Below are 20,561 nucleotides of genomic sequence, written 5' to 3'. Positions count from 1 at the left end.
TAACAAATGAAATTCTTTCCATTTTCCAGCAGATTCATTTCTGTGAAAATTTGCATGAGGTTGTTATTATTATGCATAATATGTAGTAATGTGTTACATGATAAAACATATTCTGCCTAAAAACACTATTTAAAACTTTTGCTTTAGTTTTGAGTTAGGCCATGGAGGTAGAAAAGAGAAGGAGTGAGGACGCTATTGTTTCCGCTGGTTTCATGATGCTTTGGATTTGTTTACTCACATACACATTGTAATTAGTTTGCAAACACGCTGTACAATGTCACAATTAATCGGCTTACGTGTTTCGGCTGTATATGGAAGCTTCACGAAGATTCTCAACGCACTGCGCATGCCCAAACAGATAACAATAATACAAAATGCGGCGAAAGACTACGCTGAGTGTACTCAACGCCCGAAATCTATTACAACAAAATGCGCGATTTTAAACATCTGCACAGTTCTGCACACCAATGAAAAAGGACTCGTCAAAACATCTTGTTATAATCTCATCATGTATCTTTAAATTTCACTGCGAAAATTTGCGGGATTTTTTTAATTAATGTCCAAAGTTGGACGACTATTGTGATGAAAAATACCAGAAAAGAAGTAATCACACATCTTGGTAGCGTCCGTATGCAGAATTTCCGCTATCTATAAGTGTGAAATGACCTTTGTGATCCGATAAAGGTCGTTGCGCATGCACAATTCTTTTATTTATAGTTTGCGCATTCAATTTTATAGACGATGTTTAAACGGAATTTTTTTTTTTTCAGTTCTACTCTCGTTTTCTTGTGTAAATAAGCGGCTATCATCATGTAGATAAAGCGACTTCTAAACAAAAACAATAAGTGGCTTAACCAGAGCGAAGACAAAGGATGTTTATAAGATTAACATGGGCTTAAATAGCGTCCTCACTCCTTCTCTTTTCTACCTCCATGGTTAGGCTAATTTCTTCATGATCCCCTCAGATTAGTACTGTAAAGGGGGTAATTATTCACTGGGTTTTAATTTAGCTTATTTTGCTGACTGGAAAAATGCGCTAAATTAAAATCCAGTGAATATGTAAAATTGAGCATAGGACACATTATCTAAATGACGAAACCGTGATTTTAAAACCCACTGAATATGCCTGAAATGGTAAATCAGTGAAATTTAAACCCAGTGAAAATTAGCCATTTTACAGTAAGCAAAACTTCCGATTGGTGCATGGCAATGCTAAATAGACCACACCATTCAGAATTAACAGACATAATCAATCTGTCTGTTTTTCCTTTTTACTGTATCAAAAGTAAAAGTAAGAACTTCGTCAGATATGATAGAGCAACAAATGCCCTCAACACAGGTATTTTTTTTTTATTTTCTGCTTCTTTAACTTAAAAAACTGTGATCACTAGAGCTTTTTTTCATACCAGGGAACACCCTCACCTGTATACAGGCTTTAACCAGCGACATATCATTTACTATTTTATACCAGCATTTCAATAGCAAGAGCAAATTTCAATTATGCAAGCTGTGGTTAAATACTCAATAAACCATGGTTTTCTGTGTTTGGAAGTAGGCCCAGAATGTGAATAACACATAGTAGGGTTGAATCCCACTGAACCAAAATTGACAAAATATATTGTGCTACTGTACTGCGCATAAGGAACATTTTAACCCTCAGATATTTTGGGTTCATACAAGTAGCAAGAGAAAAACAATTTTTCTGAATTACTATTTTTTTATAAACAAAGTTGCACATGTACACAACACTGGGAGGCGACATTATTCTTTCTAATTTGTGAGAAAACAAAATTTATCGATATTACACGATATTGATCACTGTACACAAGTATCTGGAACCATGGTTTACATGTGTGATGTTTCCTGTTACATCAACCAAGTATGTCCCCATTGAACCCCCACCCATGCTGGGACATTCCTGGCCATTCAGTCATTCACCAACTTCAATGAAATATCCCAAATTAATTATATTTATGTAGAAAAATACCTATGTCTCCAAAAAAAATGTTAAGCTTGGGTACGCCCCACTTTAACAGCTACTCGTGTACCACATGTATGCTGGGAAACGCTATGAAAGCAATGCATTATTGCATAAGCATGTTCAAGTATTCAAACCTAGACTTCCTGAGTGATGTTTTTTTTTTTAAAGTGGGGTTTTTCCTCCATTCCACCATTCTAAACAGTAACAATTCGGAGTATTCAAATATTCACATTGAATAAAATGATTGACAGACATTGTTTGAAAAAAGCAGGATGCCAAACATGTATTTATTTACCCATGGAGGTATCTATTTTACCGGTACTCTCCATGATATGACAGAAATTTACCACTCCCCATGATATGACAGAAATTTTACCATACATGACTTTCGACATATTACGTACTTGGAACTTGGATTCTGTGGTGAACCAAGTACATTACATTAATGACATTACAATCAAGAAGACCTCATGCAAGATCTTGCCCACATGTACATCTACACACCTACATAGAAATCAACATCCCCCTGTACAAAATGGTAAGACAGACCAAACAGAATGGGACAAAAGTGAATTGGGACAAATGAATTGAAACGAATCGTCTTGTGGGATGAATGTTTTGGGACAAATTGACTGTGAATTTATCTATAAAGGGTGTGCTACACAGGCTTAAATCAGATTATGCGATTGTTTTTTTTTTTATATTTTGTGAGCATGAGAAATGACTTACAGTAGCTGAATATATTGGTCACACTGATGCCGGCTGTCGCGTCGCACATGTGCAACATTTGCGTTGATAAACATCGACTTTCCCACAATCCAAAGTGTTCTTCTAATAAAATTACCTAATTAAAGCTTGGTAACCTCTTATTTTGTACTCATTGGTCTGCATAATAGCCAAAGTCACCATTTTTGTTTATGTGAAACCCATAACTTGCGCAAACAATTCAAGGAAGGTTCATTGGACTTTCCATTATACCCCCACCCCTAATCTTAACTCTAACTCACCCCCTACCTTCTACCACCAGTCAAATTAATTGTATATGCTCCCTGGAGGACACCTATAGTTAGTATATATAGTAACCAGCACAACTAAATTGAGGGCTGGAGGGTTAGGATTAGGGTTAAAGTTAGAAACCATCAGCTGGTTTAGTATGGTATATTACAACGGTATATGTTGCCAATGGAAAATAATGATTCATAATTTCAATGAAGATTGATTGTTGGCGTAAGTCATCTTCACTTCAATCATTGAAAATGTGTTTCTTTCAGTTTTAAAAGATAAACATGAAATGTGGTTAGCATTGGATTTTCCGACCCCAAGTTCAATTTCGAAATTGTCTCCAAGGACCTATCGTAATTCTGAATAGTTCCAGTCATGGAGCTAAAATTATTTTAGCTTCATTGTCCAGTCTAAATTTACTCACAATTTTACAACACGGCTCCAAGAAAATCTTGTATTATTCAACAAATAAATAACAAAAATGTGACGTTATCGAAGTGATTATGAGTCGGTATCCACATTTATTTTGCCATTGTTTGACAACATTGATGACAAATCGTCAGCAGTTCATCCGCTCGCTGCACCGTGTACCAACCATTTCGATCGTCATCAATGTACGTTGTAACTATGCCATTGAATTGTACCAATGTTTTCCAACTTAATTAATACCAATAACAACATGTACAAATTATAAACAAAAATAGTCATGTTAATTTAGAAAAAATAGATAAAAACTGAAAAATTACAAACCTTTACTCGAACCGTCAGCTGCGAACTTCCGCCATACGTCACCAAAGTTACCTTGGCTGATTAACAAAGTTAGTGATTTATTAAAGGAATAATGTATGGCACTTTTAGATTTATTTGTGTTTGAGATTCATCTGAGATTTATTATGTGACAGAGTTTGTGGCATAACTGTGCATTGTGGGTGCATTGTGGGAATATATGATCTTGCCCCAAATTACTCTTAGTTTTGTCGTACAGTCTAACGTGATTTTATTAGCATTTGTATCGAAGGGATTCAATCGGGGCTTGTTTTTTTAAATAATCCTTTAGAATAAATAAAGTACACACACAGCAGAATTTCAATCACGTTTGTAGCATTTTCTAAATTCTGTAAAATGTAAATATAATCATAGACCCTCTAAAAGATTTTAGAGGGTCTATGGTATAATGCACACATTTTTATAGAAGATTTTTTTCCTAGCAACTCCAGAACATAAAACCGTAACAGTACTGCACCGGCCATGCATTTCCACAAAATGTTCCACAATGTTAGTAACTAATAGTAACCTTGGTGCAGCAACAGTTACAAGCCAGACTATCTGACTTGCTCCTCAACTTTGGGAATATATTTATATTAATATCGGTAACAGCCCTCAGTTTTCTGTTCTGTCAAACTGCGACAACTTGTTGATATATAGCTGTGTAGGGAGGTGCCCCTGAGTGCTCAAATGTGTGACCATTTTTATACCTGGATAGTGGCAAAATCTATACCTATTTATACCCGACGTACCATTTCTGTCATCACAATTTATTCCAAATAAAACAGCTACCGTATTTGCTCTATTAGAAGAGCATCTCCAATGTACATGTAAACCAACAGTTTCATTGTATATTGATTTATTAAAATATGTATTTTGACCATAGAAACACCTCTGTCACATACATAAGAGCATATTATTAACACAATGTTTAGGTTATTTAGATTGTTAAATGAGAAACAACAGTACCAAATCGGAAAAATATTACCGATATTTATAGATATCTTGAACAGAAATAAGACCGATACTTATATCCAAAAAACGAGACCCATTTCAGGGGCACGTCCACATTAGGAAATTTCTTAGGGGGGTATGCTTATTCTGGAGTTATCAACCTCGATATGTTTATCCCGGCGTTACCCACTCGGTATGCATATCTAACTACTGTCCTAGCCTGACATGTAGGCGTGAGTAGCGCCCTCGCCGGCCGAATGGCATCATACCTCACTGTTGGGTTTGGACTCAGACAAGTAATACAATTGTCTGAGGTTTAGAGCACCGCAAAGGGCGCAACTGACCTTGTCCGGCTAGAGCCATTCGGGCTCTGGCTCTTCTTTATCACGTCTCCCGCACCCCTCTTGATTAATGAATAATAATTTCAACATGTCTATGTCTATGCCTTTGAGAATGTGGTAATAATACAAAGCTTTTGTTCCATAACGTCCCGAAGAAATGCAAAATTTAAATGTTTAACTTTATTAATCTTACTAGACCTAGAAAGAACGTTTGTTTGATCAGCTCTGATAATTGGCTGAGAGGTGTATTGGCTGCACGCATTGGCCAATAGAAAATAGGTTTATAAAAGGGTATACTATTAATACGTCGTGGGTAGTGTGCACTTGTATATGGACGAAAATGTATTTTAAACAATCATTATCAAGTATTACTAAAAATATTTAATGTAATTAAGTAACATTTTGTGTTCCATTTATGTAAGTTTACATTCAAGCAAAGAGTCAGAGTAGGAAACGTATTTCAACTGGCATTAGACTGAGCGTCGCCCCCTGTGCGAAAAATAGGAAAGTCCCAAGATTTACTCTTGCTAATTCTCAGCTAAAACATTATCAATGCAGTAAACGTGCACTCTACATCCCTCTAAGATGGCAGCGGAACAAGGCAACTCGACACCGTCAAAGACGACAGAGATTCCTGAAAAAGGAAAACTGGTGCTTCATCAGTTTGCTCCTCAAAAAGACATCCCGAGTCATTCGGCGTTTTGCTTGAAACTAGAGACGTATCTGCGTATGTCCGATGTTCCTTACGAAAACCGATATGGAATGAAGAGATCTGCCAAGGTGGGTGTGTTACTGCTAGACATGTACAATCAACAGCCGTATTTTATACTTGAAACAAAATCTACTTAATGTGTGTACTTTCACCACATCTAGCTTAACTGACTGACAATTTTGTGCGAAAAGAAACGCCGATGATATCGAAATATTAAAAAGTATCACATTTTACATGATGCTACATTGGGAGTGGTTCGCCCTTGCTCTTTTTCCTCTAATCAGTTATATTGGTATGCAGGGCGTGTGCGCGATCTCATTAAATATCCAAGATCAGTATAAGCATTTCACTCATCTTCAGTGTCAGTTATAAGGTAGCCCAAAAGAAGCATAGTGCGATTTAATTTAGTCGAGCGCGTCCACTTGCATTGTTCTCATGGTGGGTACGCGCCGTACGAACAATAGATATATAGTCTAGGGGTTATATCTTCAATAGTAGCGAACTAAATTACCCCTCCTTTGCCTCCGTTTATTATGTGATATATATTCATGACAAGTCCTGCCTGACCTCATTATTACTCACAGCCGTGCTAGCATAATATATTCTCTGATATTTACAGTCATCATGTATAGATAGATATGTCGTTTCCGTCATGACAGTTTCACTACACAGTGATTCATCGCATGCAATCCTGTTTGGCTTCACACCACATCCTTACATGCTGAGTTTTCACACATCCTTATTATGTTACGCAACAACTCGCTTTGTTCCCATCTGCATATATTATAAATTCTGACTGAGATGGGCGGGCTCGTGTACGTAGTACTTGCATTGAACTACAAACCACATGAAAATATTAAACCTGAGATAATTTTTAAAATTTGGATTTTGCTAGCCTGAACAACACGAATCACCCCCCCCCCTGTATGATAATGTAATACATTATCCTGTTTACCGCGTTCTTGAGTTGACACAGCCGCAAAACGGGTTATGTTCCTACCACATTGTGTTACATTAGTGCACACAGAGTACACTACAGTCAATGAATGGCGCAGTCACTTCACTTGGCTACACTTAATAGCTAATTAACATTCATAGTGGCGGTTATTGAATGATCTGGTGAGAATTTAACACAGCACATCCCTTTCTCTCACCAATAGTGATCAGTTTATAAGGCGTGGTGGGGCTCAGGTTGCAAAAGCGGCCTTCATATTCACGGTAACATTTAATTGCGTGCTGGGAGTATCCTTATATCTGTTTCCATTCCCAGCACTTTCCCTAGATAATGATTTACGGTAATGTTTCCCATAACATGCTGCGAGGAATGATCTCAAGTTCAGGAATCTTAAAGATTAGCCAACGCCTCGTTTGATTTATTTATTTGTTTATTTTCTTAGATTTGATTGAATGATTAGTGTATCTCGAGAATGTGGGGGTCAATGATGTGATCCAATGTGAAATAAGTGCACTTCAATACCAACAATGTGACCTATGACCTGAATTACGTAGATTCGTGCGTGTAGTTGTTCCGTGATCGCGTTTACACGATGCGTGACCAAGTCATTAAATATTCATATAGCTGTGCAGTTCAACTCGACATTTTTACTGCGAGAGCATTGTAACGTCTTGCTATATGCCCTTGAATCACACTGGGCATGAATTAATGACATGCTCAGACTAGTAATATTAAAAATTTAAATTAAGTGAACAGTTTAGAAAATTTAACATAGTGTCACACATCCACCACGACATGGTTTGCGTTATTAAATGTACACACTTTTATGTTTATTAATATTTTATCTGTTTTTATTCGTGATTTGGTAAAATCCCATCTTTGTATTACTAATCGTCAGTGCCCACGCTAGTTTTCGCAATCACGCTAAAAAGGCTAAATCGACAATTATTTTTCATTGTAAAACAAAAAAGAAGTCCCGACGTTGCCAGTCTAAATACCCCCCCCCCCCACACACACACACACACACCATGGTGTATGGTATTTCGACAGCGATTTGGGCGTGGTGAGTTTGGGGTAACACAGAGTACGTTTTCTTGTTTATTATAGGGAAAACTGCCATGGATAGAGTACAAGGGCCAAGAGATTCCAGATTCCTCGTTCTGTATTGATTTTATAAACAAGGAGTTCGAGGTAGATCTCAATAAGGACCTTAGTGATGTTAATAAGGGAGCAGCTAAGGCCTTTCAACGACTAGCGGAAGAAAACTGTTACTGGTGAGTAGTAATCACGTGCTCATTTATACAACTTTCTTACGTAGTATATGTATTTATTGTGAAGTGTCTTTTATTACTCCCTATAGTGAGTTGTCGTACTGAATATATATACACACAACCTCATGGTAAAATCACATAATATGTTATTTCACTTTGTTCTGTGTTGCATTGTTTTGACTGACTTTAAAGTTGCGTTCCCACTATACTATGTGAGGTGCCATCAACCCTTTACAAACATATACACCAAACATGTCGAGATTGTGGATGGATAGAAGGCTGTGTTTGTTATTGAAGGTTACATTGTATATATGTTTATCTAAGGGATAAAACCCCCTTGTAATCGCAAAGTGAAATGTGTGAAAAAGTCATTGACTTTTAATATTCCATATTTTTTTAACAAATACATCATTTTCGTACATTTGATACTTTTAGCATGTTCTGTTTCACATATTTGCATAATGTGAATAAAACTTTACGAATCATAGCACGCAATTTAAGTGCACTGTCACGTGATACTAAAGGAAGAAAGTATTGTAAATTTCAACGTTCTATGCATTATTACTGACATGACTGTAAAACACCTTGTTATACTTGTATTGCAACGTGTACTGGCGATCAAATATCCGGAACTAATTATTATATGTAAAGTGTTAATAGTCAAAACAACAATTTCCGGATAGCTGACATGATCTTTCACCTCTCTTGACTATATTTTCGTGAACTGTTAAACAACACATCTATATGACAATAAGAAAGCTATGGCCACAGAACAAGTCCTTTTTTAATCTTTGCACAACACCATATTGAATAGTGCCTGATTATGAATGTGTTTTTTATTTCCAGTAAGTAAAACATTTTAAAATTGGGTGATTTACGTGTAAACTTATTCTACACTATCTTTGATTTGAAAATTCGACGACATTCCCAGAAGTGAAATTTCATTTTGGTAAAAAAAAATTAATTCATCCAAAATATATGTTTTGTTTTAAAGTCTACTCCATCTTGTTAATCCTGTGGAAAGGTTCGTATTGTAAAACATTGGTTACAACCCAATGCCTGCACATCGTATGGCTCACCAGTGTTACCTCTATGAGAAAGATGAGGCTTATAAAGACAGGCTATGCTAGAGTTGGAATATAAAATAGCTGTCACTATTCACAGCAGGTGTGGGCGAGATGTGGACAAACCAGGGAGTGGGCAATGTCGATTATTGTTTAATAGAAGGTGTCGCGATATTGGCATTCAAGAATGACATAACAATCTCCAAAATTGTAAACAAAATTCCAAACATTTGGTCAAGAAAGGTATTTAAATATAATTGACAATGTCCTTCGTCGAGCAGGCTTGTTTAGACTTCGAATTGCACCCCAAATGTATGCATTGAAGCAAGCAGACATCTCCACAACAATAGATCCGAGAAGTGTGTATTTAATGGAACGAAAATCAAATCGAGGCTGAATTCTATATACGTATGGTTTGACTTTTTATCAGACACTTGGGCAATCATTTATATTCCAAACATTCATCACTTTCCCAACAATTTATATCATTTATAAATGTGTACCCATATTAAAAAATCATTCTAGATTTTTCTCCATGCCATGATTAAACGTGCTACTGCAACCTATGGTTTTGTATCCAGGTATATCCATTGTATCATTGTATGTTCTGTACTTATAGGCCGTAGGTCTTCGTACCATGTGTCTGACATACTGTAAAAGGGTTAATTATTCACTGGGTTTTAATTTAGCTTATTTCGTTGACTGGAAAATGCGCTAAATTTAAACCTAGTAAATATGTAAAATTTGGCATAGAACACATTATCTAAATGATAAAACCGTGAATTTAAAACCCACTGTATATGCCTGAAATGGTAAATCAGTGAAATTTAAACCCAGTGAAAATTAGTCATTTTACAGTATACTGTTGTTTGTAAGTTCATAGCCAAATTATTTAAATAGGATAGAAATATGTATTGTCTTTGCTGTCATCTCCTTAAAGTGCTTGTGAAATGCTCACCAACATATTTCCTGTTTTGGATTTGTATTCAACTGAAATAGACAGTTATTGATTTTGTTGTTAGAAATGATTACTCGTATCCGATCTCCACTGCACTCTGGAAAACACTTCTTCCAAATTTTGTTGGCCAGTTGAAAAAAACAAACAAATCGAATGCTGCATACTATTTAAGGTAGGGAAGAGTGACCAGTAAATATCCCAGAGAACAACGCGCACGATATTCGCCTACAATACATTATAACAGTAACATGTGCTCTTCTATGATTTGGCCAGTATGTGTCATGTCTGCCGCTAAGAAGTCGACCATTCAAAATCACGTGGTGTGGCTGGAAGATTTGATGAAAATAATTTGGAGGCAAGAAACCAGAGGAAAAAAATCAATGCAAGGTGTTATAGGGAAAAACTCTCAAGAAAAAAATGTATAAATAAGACACCCCAAAACACGGAACTGTCACACTCTAGTTCTAGACACCCCCATAATTTCAAATGGTTCACTCCTAAGGAAACCTTTGAACCATGTAAGTTGCAATCACAAACCTGACGCGCCTTATATTGAATTTCTATAACGGTAACCATGGCAATATTGCCCTCAATCACTATAAACGTGATTGACGAATATTGTGTCACCATAGCAACACAATTCAATGGATACGTGAGATGCCGTAGTTCAGTTAGTGTCAATAATTAGTAGTGGACATGATCATAACTACGCGAGATGTTGAGTGAATGCACTTTTCTCTTGTTCAGTACAGTCAATCTTGCAGGGTGTCACGTGACACGTGCTTAATCGGCCGGTGCGACCCTATGTGACATCATATATACGTCTACACAATAACCATTGTATTTAAAGTTTTTATGTTTGTATAAAAGAAAAACTTAACGTAAGAACTGTATTATATTAATCGCTAGTGTAAAAGATAATGTAACACGGCGAGTATCCAATCTTTAGAATATTTATGTTAATCCTCAAGTAAAAGATATTATCCCCCCCGACCTTTGAACTTGTCTGCATCCGTAATTTGAAACACCCGTTTGCTCCTGACATATAGTCTCAATATTTGGACACTCTGTCTTCACCATTTTGAAGTTATTTTCAATTCAAACGGGACTATTTGACATAATGTGTTATCCGGTTATCATATTCTTCCGCATTACCACACCCTTTAAAATCGTCTGCGATTTTCATGTTTGTCAGCGTTTTCGTATCACGTGACAATTTCTATGCGCCGTTATATCCCTCGAGGATCCATGTTTCTACTCTTAACGCGGCTCTCCATTTATCACCTTGAATATATTATTTATGATTTTTAATTGAATTCTGTCTGTTTTCCTGCCTTGTCTACCTACGTGTAAAGTATATCTGCCACAACACTGACGGCATGTGTCTACTTAACGTGCTGGGATTGTTGCTATGATAATACACGTATGTACCAATATATCACGTACGGTTGCATATTGCCAGTGCCATTTAAAGGAACCATTACCACGTGACAGCAATTAAAGAATAATGTGATATTTGAGAACGAAATAGTTATTACTACTGAATAAATTGGTTATTATCTACAAGAACTAATCATATCATACTGCGACCGATAGTACCACCATATCGTGTCAATCTCGACACAGTAGCGTTAGTGTCGGTTTCAATAAGAAAATGTGAAGAAATGTAAGCGTATATGCAAATATATTATAACAGCAAAAGGCGTGTAATATAAAACAGATGTATTCCATATTTTATAAAAACTCCTGTAATGTTAATTACAATAAATGATGTCTCATAGATTACATTCAATATAAAAATAGTCGAAACGTGAAAGATAGTAATCCAACGTATTTAACGACTCCGTCCTCGACAACAGAGGTCACATTCTAATTTATCATCAGACGGAACAGCGTTCATGACTTGCAAGTTAATAGCAATTGAATGAGGCCTTTAGAGGGAACACCAAATCCCGTGTTCCCATCTGTCTATTTTACTGCGTGCACTTGACATTGATTTCAATTATTACATTCTTAGTATGTGCTGTAAAAATGGAATAAACGTTTTATTGTGTTTATTTTCGTAACCACCAAGGACCCCGGCTCTATGGGGGATTTTGTATACAATCTCAATATTACATCTCAGGAGTAATTCATTCAGGTGGATTTCGATTCATTCCCACCGTTCAGCCTCGTTCTCAGACAGCCTTGAATCATCCTTCAACTCGCATCATAACGAGCACGTGATATACTGCATCACGTGACCTTGTCTGCCTCGAATCTATTAAAATTCAAATATATTAACATCTGCGACAGCTAACATAGACCTCCTTGAATGCTTTATAACATACGCGAGCATAAACAGTTGATGTGATGACGCAATTAACGCAAGTTGACATTACAATGATTAAGCAATTACTCTTTTCAAGGTCTGGTCGCTAAGGCCTAACAAAAGTTATATTTAAGTTTTGTTTCTTAGCAGAACATTTTTTTGCGAGGCCTTAATACGGTTATACATCGGGCGATTATGGACATTTTTAATTTTTGCATTGTAGTGCGTTGTCAACGTGTACTGGGCAATCATTGTTTTTTTCTTTCTTTCACCCCCACACGTACGTGTCAGTATAATTACATTGAGGCGTAGAAACAATCACACAATATTATGCATTTCAAAGGTGACTGACAAATGTCTTACCAAAATATTTTGACAACCCGAGGGCAGTGCGGAGGGTAACGGAAAGTAGTACACTCCGAAAGGATCGTAAAATGATACACGCCTCCTCTAAATAAACCAGGCAGTTCATTATCAGTGGAGCGTTTCGCTTTAAAGGGATAAACCATTCTTCAGAATTTCATGCCGGCGGTGTTCGGTTGGATAAGTAATTGCAATTTTGCAGAAAAAACAAACAAATCTGTATAAAGGCGACATCTGATTAGTTACATCTTGTTTCAACGAAAACATTTTATCCAGTAGAAACAGCCACAGCCCCCTTACGTGGAAACACTAATGTCAATATAACCCCCGTAGAGTAAAACAGTCAAAACACAGCCCCTCTCCCATGAAAACAATGATAGTCACAACACGAGGGAAAACGTTTTTATATTATTAGGAATTCGATATTCACTGTCAGGTCAGGTTTTATAAATGCGTCTAAATTGTATTATCTTTTCGCATATGTTAAATAAATCCATTTGGAGCTTGTCAATAAGATAACACATGCATTGAATGAAACACGGAATATTTCGAAGAACATCTAATATATCTATTATGTTAAGAGTTTCCGCTCTCATATTCAAGGAGACCCTTGACCTTTGCATCCGTGGAATAAACTAAGTAAGTGATATATGTGATAAGACAATAACAGTCGATAATAATAGTCGAGTTTATATTTATTTACTTTTCAATACTTTTATTTGTCAAAATATTTAGAAGTAAATCTGATCATTCAATTTTTAAAATACGTACATCCACTTTATTAAAACCAGGAAATACGTATACATATGATAACTGTTTTTTCATATAATGCATTTTAAAATTTGTCCATTTTTTGAGTTTTGAAAAAATATACGAAAATCTATCATTTAAATTATTTAAGTTTTGCCGACTTGAAATGACCTAATGGCGACCAAGCGTAATGTAATCTATATTTGCCTCACTTAATACACTCAATTTTGACTGCCTATTAGCAAATACAAAAATGGTGGCCAGACGTATTCAAAACAGTGCTATTCTGGATTCAAGGTAGTTTCTTTAAATGTAATCATCTATATTCTCAATAATTATCTCCTTACACCAATTTTTAATAAAGGATACTCTCTTCGTTTTGTATAAGCCAAACATTGTTATTGTAATTTATATGTAAGTATTATTCTGCTATATATTGCATATTGGAATATTTGCGTCAATAATCAATGAAATGGGAATTACATGTACTAGTATATGGATTGACTTTGACTACGCCTACCAAACAGAAGATTCAGCCTATCACGATTCATCCACGTGGCGATGACGTCACGCACGCTGTCGTTGGTCTACGTTGCGAGAAGTGGTACATTTCACTTTTGCATTTCGTGACTCAACGAAACCACTTCACCTAGAAAACATATCCATGAGGTTATAAAAACTGTCACTATGTTTGACGCAAATTTAAATTTTAACGATGGATAGTGACCAAAAATAAGGAATAATTCAAGCATAGATTACGTGTGTTTGGGAGTATCTCCCAGTGACCAGCTGATGGCGTCCTTTTGATAAATAATTTGACGTTTGTTACATGCAACGTATACAACTTGTGCTATACTTGCTTTTGAGGGTGGTTATTTCTTAAATAGAACTCAAATACAAAAAACAATTATAAGCAATAGTAAAAATATGATAACATGTGTGGCCTACCCAAGATACAAATTAATAAAGGGCAGTGATGTATTCAAAAACTCGAAACTGAAATACTAAATGTAAAATTAATACTCTACATTACATAACGATGATTAAAATCACAGACAACTGATACACTCAATCTAGAAAGTAAGTATTTTACCACGGTGGAATGGCAGAATAAATATGACGACAGAATAAACAATTTACTATAATATTTAACGTTACAAGAAAACTGTTTCAAAACTAGTTCATCCGCCATTTACCACGGAATACGAGAGGTTGGAGTAATTGTATGAGATTTTATATGAATTCTTTACTAATTAGAGTGGATAGTTTTATTATTATCATTGTAGCAAAGTATGTTCATGAAGAAATGACGCAATATAACCAACAAACTAAACAAACAAAATTTAATTGTATCCAGTAGTGTGCAATGATCTGGAATTGTGTGGCATTTGTTTACTAATTAAATATGCACCGTATAGTACAAACAGTCCAATCAAACAGCTTGTCTCTCGATAGTTTTTGTTCGACGTATTCAACTCTACCCTTTATATTTGCTTTGACTCAACTCAGAGATTGTAATAAAATTGAAAGGTGGTTTATATGATGTATGTAGCAAGTTACGTTAACCACGAGACCAAAAAGTTTATATTACGTCGTAGTTATCTACAACGTAATCCTATTATAATGTCTTTTATTTTTCCACAGGACAATTAATTATCATCGATACATCGTCACATCGGATGAGTATTTCAAGAATTCTTTCCCAACGGTAAGAGTTGTTATGCACACTCGAAATATCAGGAAAAAAAATCAAATTTCAAACTCACTTTAATCTGCATACCCACGAGATTTGTCATATTTGTCACGTGACTTGGGTATCTTTTTATACTGTAAAATATTTTTTAGCTAATTTAAATCCGTAATTTCGGTAATTAAAATCTCTTTAATGTAAAATAAAGTATATTCCCGCAATGAGATTGTTGGTACTTAACTAAATTAAAATTCTGTTAATTAGTGCATTGACTCAAATTCGTTAAAATGGCATGAAGCTATTTCAACTTTCTTTACAGTATTTTAAAACTCGAACAGAGAAGCATCTTACTTTTGTATAACTCAATCTCATGCACGCTCGCAAAGTTCTCATTTTTCACGTATTCAATGTTTACAGGCATTTCGATGGTTTTTGGTGAAGATGGTACGCAAGAATGTTCGTAATAATCTGCATGCTCACGGTATTGGTCGCCACTCCAAGGATGAAATATACCGCATTGCACAAGACGACTTGAAAGCCATATCACAATACCTTGGTAAGTCTGTAATAGCTCTCTCATGCTGTCAGAGCTTTAAAGTTGTTTTAAAGCCTTCTGCGCATGCTCATATACTTGTACTCATATGTATATGTACATAGACATGCTTACATGTAAATCAGTTGTTTTAGATTTCATCATTTGCTTCAACTATATTAACAATTGTCTTTGTGTATTTTCAGGTGAGAAGACGTATTTCTTCGGCGACAGCCCTACAACAGTTGATGCCACGCTGTTCGGAATCTTGGCCCAAATTGTTTGGGCGATGCCAGGATCGCCCCATGAAAAGTTCGCCACGGAGGAGTGCACTAACTTAAAGCCTTACTGTGAAAGAATCAAAGAGAAATATTACCCAGACTGGGATGAATTATTAGCTAAGACCAAAGGATCCAAAGCGGATGCAGCTCCGGCAGAAGAGACTAAAGAAGAAGAAAAGAAAGATGAAGTTGAAGGTGAAACAAAAGAAGAGGAAGCAGAGGAAGACAAAAAAGATGGTGATGATGGAGATAAAGCGGCCAACGGAGAGGCAGGCGGTGATGAAAATGCAGCTGATGAGAAACCAGACGGTGAAAGTGGTGACAAAGGCGGCGGGGAAGGCGAAGCCAAAGAATAAAATCTCTCATAATCAGTGTTCAATCTTCTAAAATACAACCGAACTTAGAGGCTCTAAGGGCTTTGTATATTAATGTATATTCATCTGCCAGTAATTAGTATCCTGTAGCTTTCTATGATATTCTCTCTTATACTAGACATGTAATAGTTAGTGACGTAACGCTTTAGTAGAGTCCTGGCACACTTGGAGCCTCTATATGAATAAAACAAAACAAAAAAACTAGACATACCTGTCCACACAGTGAAAGTTACCCATTTGTTTATAGACTTGAAGCATACAAATAGTTATGAGTTGATCATGTGACTTGTTATTATGATCACTAAAATCTTCAGTTCTTGTACAGCAAATGGATCATTTTTACTAATATTATAATATTACTAGTTGCATTTTATGGCGTTTTTATTGTTTTCACATTCTATACATAAGTATATGTGTGAAGTATGCCAGCGTCAGTGCGTTTTTGTCATTATTAGTATTATGTGCTTCCCATCATGCACCTGGTCCAATAATCCGTGTTGCAGGCAATATCTGAACACTATGTTTGTTTATTGCGAATAACAAGGGATTAGTGGAACAATGTCATGTTTTTTTTTGTTTCCAGCATATACTGCCAGCCAACCACTATGGTGCTAAATAGTCAGTGATTGGTCAGATGAAATGATACGATATTCTGATTGGTTAACTGGATGAAACGATATCGTTTATTGGACATCTCAACTGTTATAACTGAATCTGTTCATGTTTAGTGACGGATAGAATAGTTATATTTCTGATCTCTCAAAATTTAATGCTATCTTTGATTGGATAATGTGTTATCCAATGATATCGATGATTACATGGTTAGATATCTAACGATATCGTTGATTGGACATGTTCATATCTAACGACTTCATTTTAATTTCCAAATATTTTATTTGTTAGACATTTGCCAAGGTTTGAATGAAAACGAAACGTATTCTTTTTATTTTCAAGCATGTTATGAAACAGTTTTAATTAAATCACGTGACGTGTCTTCATTATTGACCGGACATGGTAGGCGACGACATTTTACAAATTGTCTTCCGAATTTTCGATAATCTCGACTGTATGTGTCATTTGATTTTGGCGAATTGTGAGTCATTACTCAGTTATAAAAAGATAACGTTTTCAAGACATTTCTAAGTTTATTAGTTATATTTATATTTTTATACTTATTTTCCTCGTTTGAATGATATTATGCCACGAACCAACCAATCACGTGATCACGGCTAATTTCACAATCGAAGGATCTGAATATCGACGTCATGACATTCCCATGAGTTGCCAAGTAACGTGAAAGATGGCGGCCTAGTTGGTTACGCTCATACAGATGTCATCAGCTTTCGCATAAAACAGGTGTCAGTATACGCAGTGTAGACAATGCTTATTTTTGTAATGGCAACTGATTTATTTATATCAAGGATGGTGATAGCACTGTGATTTTATTGTGATGTGCCTATTGACTTTTGTCTCGTCAACATTCCTGAATACTTTTTTTGTAAGACGTCGTTTCTTTATTGCAGATATTGTGAATAATTCATGAAATAAATGTTATGTGGCGAACACTGTTGTAGAATTATTATGTGTGATAGTGACATGTGTATATATATATATATATATATATATATATGTCTAAAGAACACTTCGATATGTGTATATATATATGTCTAAAGAACACTTCGATATCATCTTTACACCAACAATGCCAATTATGTTCAGATCTCGCAGAACAAACTACCAATAAGCATGCGCGTTTAATGTTACTTTCCAATAAGGCGCGTTCTAATTGGATGACAAATACTATCAACTACATTGATTTGCATAGGTGTAACAGCGATGATGTTGAGCGACTGAACAAGGAAAGGGAAAATGATTTCCCCCGACGAATCCCTCTGAGAGATTGTTTGAAATCACTCTCCCCGTCTAGATTAGTTAAAGCAGTAAGAACAATGATGGAGACTGCAACCCTTGTTATCACCTGCCATAAGTGCATTCAATTTATACTCGAACCAAAAGAAGAAATATATTTCTCTCAGAAAACCTCAATATTATGTTGGCATGTGCAACAAATGTATATTTATCGTCAGTCTGACCGTTGGTGGCGTATATCAATATAGGGAATCTCGGAATTTCTGGACAACTACAATGTTACTGCTAGGAGAACGCTAATGGTAGTTGGCGGCCTGTATGGGGTCCAGTAAACGTCCGAAGCTCGCCCGAATTGCCATACTTTAACCAATACTGCGAGTTTTAGGTGTGTTTATTGCAGCCATATCGCGGGTTATCTGTACGTGCTTTACGTAACTCCTTTTGTATAGAAGTATGACTTTAGAAATCACACCTGGTTCATATACATATCGTATTGCATGTTGCTGTCAGCCATAAACTACCTGCTTAACATTTACACAGCTCGTCGATTTGAAAATCGTTGGTTCGAATCCAGTGTGTTGCTGCCTAAAAATAGACCATTCATTTGAAATACCATTTGGATTATATAAAATGTACATTCCCAATAATAAGTTGTGTACTTCAAGTCACGTGGTAAATACCTACATCCGTAAAACAGTCTTCTTCAAATAAATGTGTATTGTGGGTACTTTTCTGGTAAAAACACCTCCGCTGTCAAGGGTTAGTAGACTGTTATGATTAGTATTACTCTAGAATAGAAATAGTATACAAGCAGATTTATCTGAAAAGTTGAAGGGTTACCAGCCAATTTGTCGAGAAAATTATGGTTGTATTTTAGTATTTTGTCAGTATTATAACACTTTCACTTTTATGTCGTATTGTCGGCTGGTGACATGGGCTGAAACAATAATATACTGGTAATGTTTGACCGCTTTTTGTTTTCCTGAATTATTTTAAAATCTACGTTTTAAAAAGTGTTGTGTTCTATGGAAGTGTTCTAAAAATAGCGATTCTTGAAAAATATTAGGACAAGTTTCTTAAAATACGTCACTGTAACATACGCGAAATGCTATTTCATGTCATGAGACAATATCTTTATGGTTTTACATAAACCAATGAATATTGTCATGTGATTTATGACCAACTTTTCCAAAAAATATAATAAGGCTTCTACCCTAATCCAAAGTCACGCTAACAATAGCAAAAACTTTCTGCCCCGAAAAATAACCACAATTCTTTATGGCAGAACGTGACAAAACATTACTATCCAACACCATGTTTTATTTAGAGCGAAAATTTAAAAATAGATATAGGGTATATAGGCAGCGTTGTAATGTATTCATATTAGGCAGTAGTTTGAAAATGCTACGGACGTGAGGTGCGCCCTCATCTATGAGGATGTGTAGTATATGTGCTATATATAAGTCGGCTTTGGTTTTGACAACAGTTCGTATGGTAAATTCGGAGGAGGCCCAGTTGTAAACAATAGACAATCTAAGGAATTTAGGGGAGAATGATTTTCTGGAAAGGCGCATTGAAGAATTTTTGTTTCATTGTTACTGTCAATGTCACTATCATTTTGGCGTCTCGCAACTTGCAGTGAGATGTTTGGCATTTTCCCTAAACTGTGTGTAACTCATGTTTCAAATTCCTTTTACTTGGCAATTCATGTCTGTCACGGCACTTGTCTAACTCTTTAAGTCCTGTTTTAGTGGGCTTGCTATTAAGAGAACGTTTTTACCAGTCCAAGTATCTATACACACGATCAATCAAGCTGAACTTCAGTCACTAAGATAAACACACATCTCAAATACTACAAGCAATTCATGATAAAGAACGCTTTGATGAGAGTGGCTGTGACATAGTTGAGACTGGTTACTGTACTGTTATATGATGTCGGTATATAACCACAATCCAGACAGGATAAACCGGGCTTGTTGAAGACAAAGAATAGAGTGGCAATCGTCACAACGCTTGTAGAACAGCGGTGCTAGATTCCCCCGGCTACCGTAATTCGTTCGTGGTTCTCGGATACTGAGAAATTTTTTTTGATCATCCATAACCTCGTTAAAATAAACGATTCGTAACTAATCCACGCAATGCTAAGTAACACAGACTGGTAATCCAATTTAATAGGCGGTTGAGAAGCGAGTTCCTATGCTCTGAGCTGGTGGTGAAAAATAAAAGACCCGAACGCCCTCATGCGATCAGGGATCACACACCCCTGACCTATTCCGTAATTTATTTGTGACATGTTTATTCTCATCTGTATATATATAATCACACACTATATGTAAGTAAAATTATACAATTGCTGATTGAGAATTCATAGTTGTAATTGTAATTGTT

The 20,561-nt window shown here is 35.9% G+C and overlaps 2 protein-coding genes across 3 annotated transcripts in view; one reads left to right on the top strand and one right to left on the bottom strand.

Annotated features, from left to right (window-relative positions):
* LOC100378238 (ADP-ribosylation factor-related protein 1-like) overlaps positions 1–3,780 on the bottom strand; it is a 31,272-nt gene extending 27,492 nt beyond the window's left edge. For both annotated transcript variants that reach the window (XM_002739428.4, XM_085493284.1), the window contains exon 1: positions 3,734–3,780. The gene's annotated coding sequence lies outside the window, so the exon portion shown is untranslated. The remainder of the gene's footprint in view (positions 1–3,733) is intronic.
* Positions 3,781–5,578: 1,798 nt separating this feature from the next.
* LOC100378088 (failed axon connections homolog) lies at positions 5,579–16,288 on the top strand. Its single transcript, XM_002739427.3, has 5 exons — positions 5,579–5,823; positions 7,818–7,984; positions 15,072–15,135; positions 15,535–15,673; positions 15,856–16,288. Exons 1-5 carry the CDS (start codon positions 5,629–5,631, stop codon positions 16,284–16,286), a joined length of 996 nt encoding a protein of 331 aa, XP_002739473.1. The 5' UTR covers positions 5,579–5,628; the 3' UTR covers positions 16,287–16,288.
* The last annotated feature ends 4,273 nt before the right edge of the window (positions 16,289–20,561 follow it).

The sequence above is a fragment of the Saccoglossus kowalevskii genome, chromosome 18 (genome assembly GCF_978046115.1).
Source record: "Saccoglossus kowalevskii chromosome 18, keSacKowa6.1, whole genome shotgun sequence".
Lineage (NCBI taxonomy): Eukaryota > Metazoa > Hemichordata > Enteropneusta > Harrimaniidae > Saccoglossus > Saccoglossus kowalevskii.
Note: the sequence above shows the minus strand (reverse complement) of the source record. Positions and strands in the feature narration are given on the sequence as shown.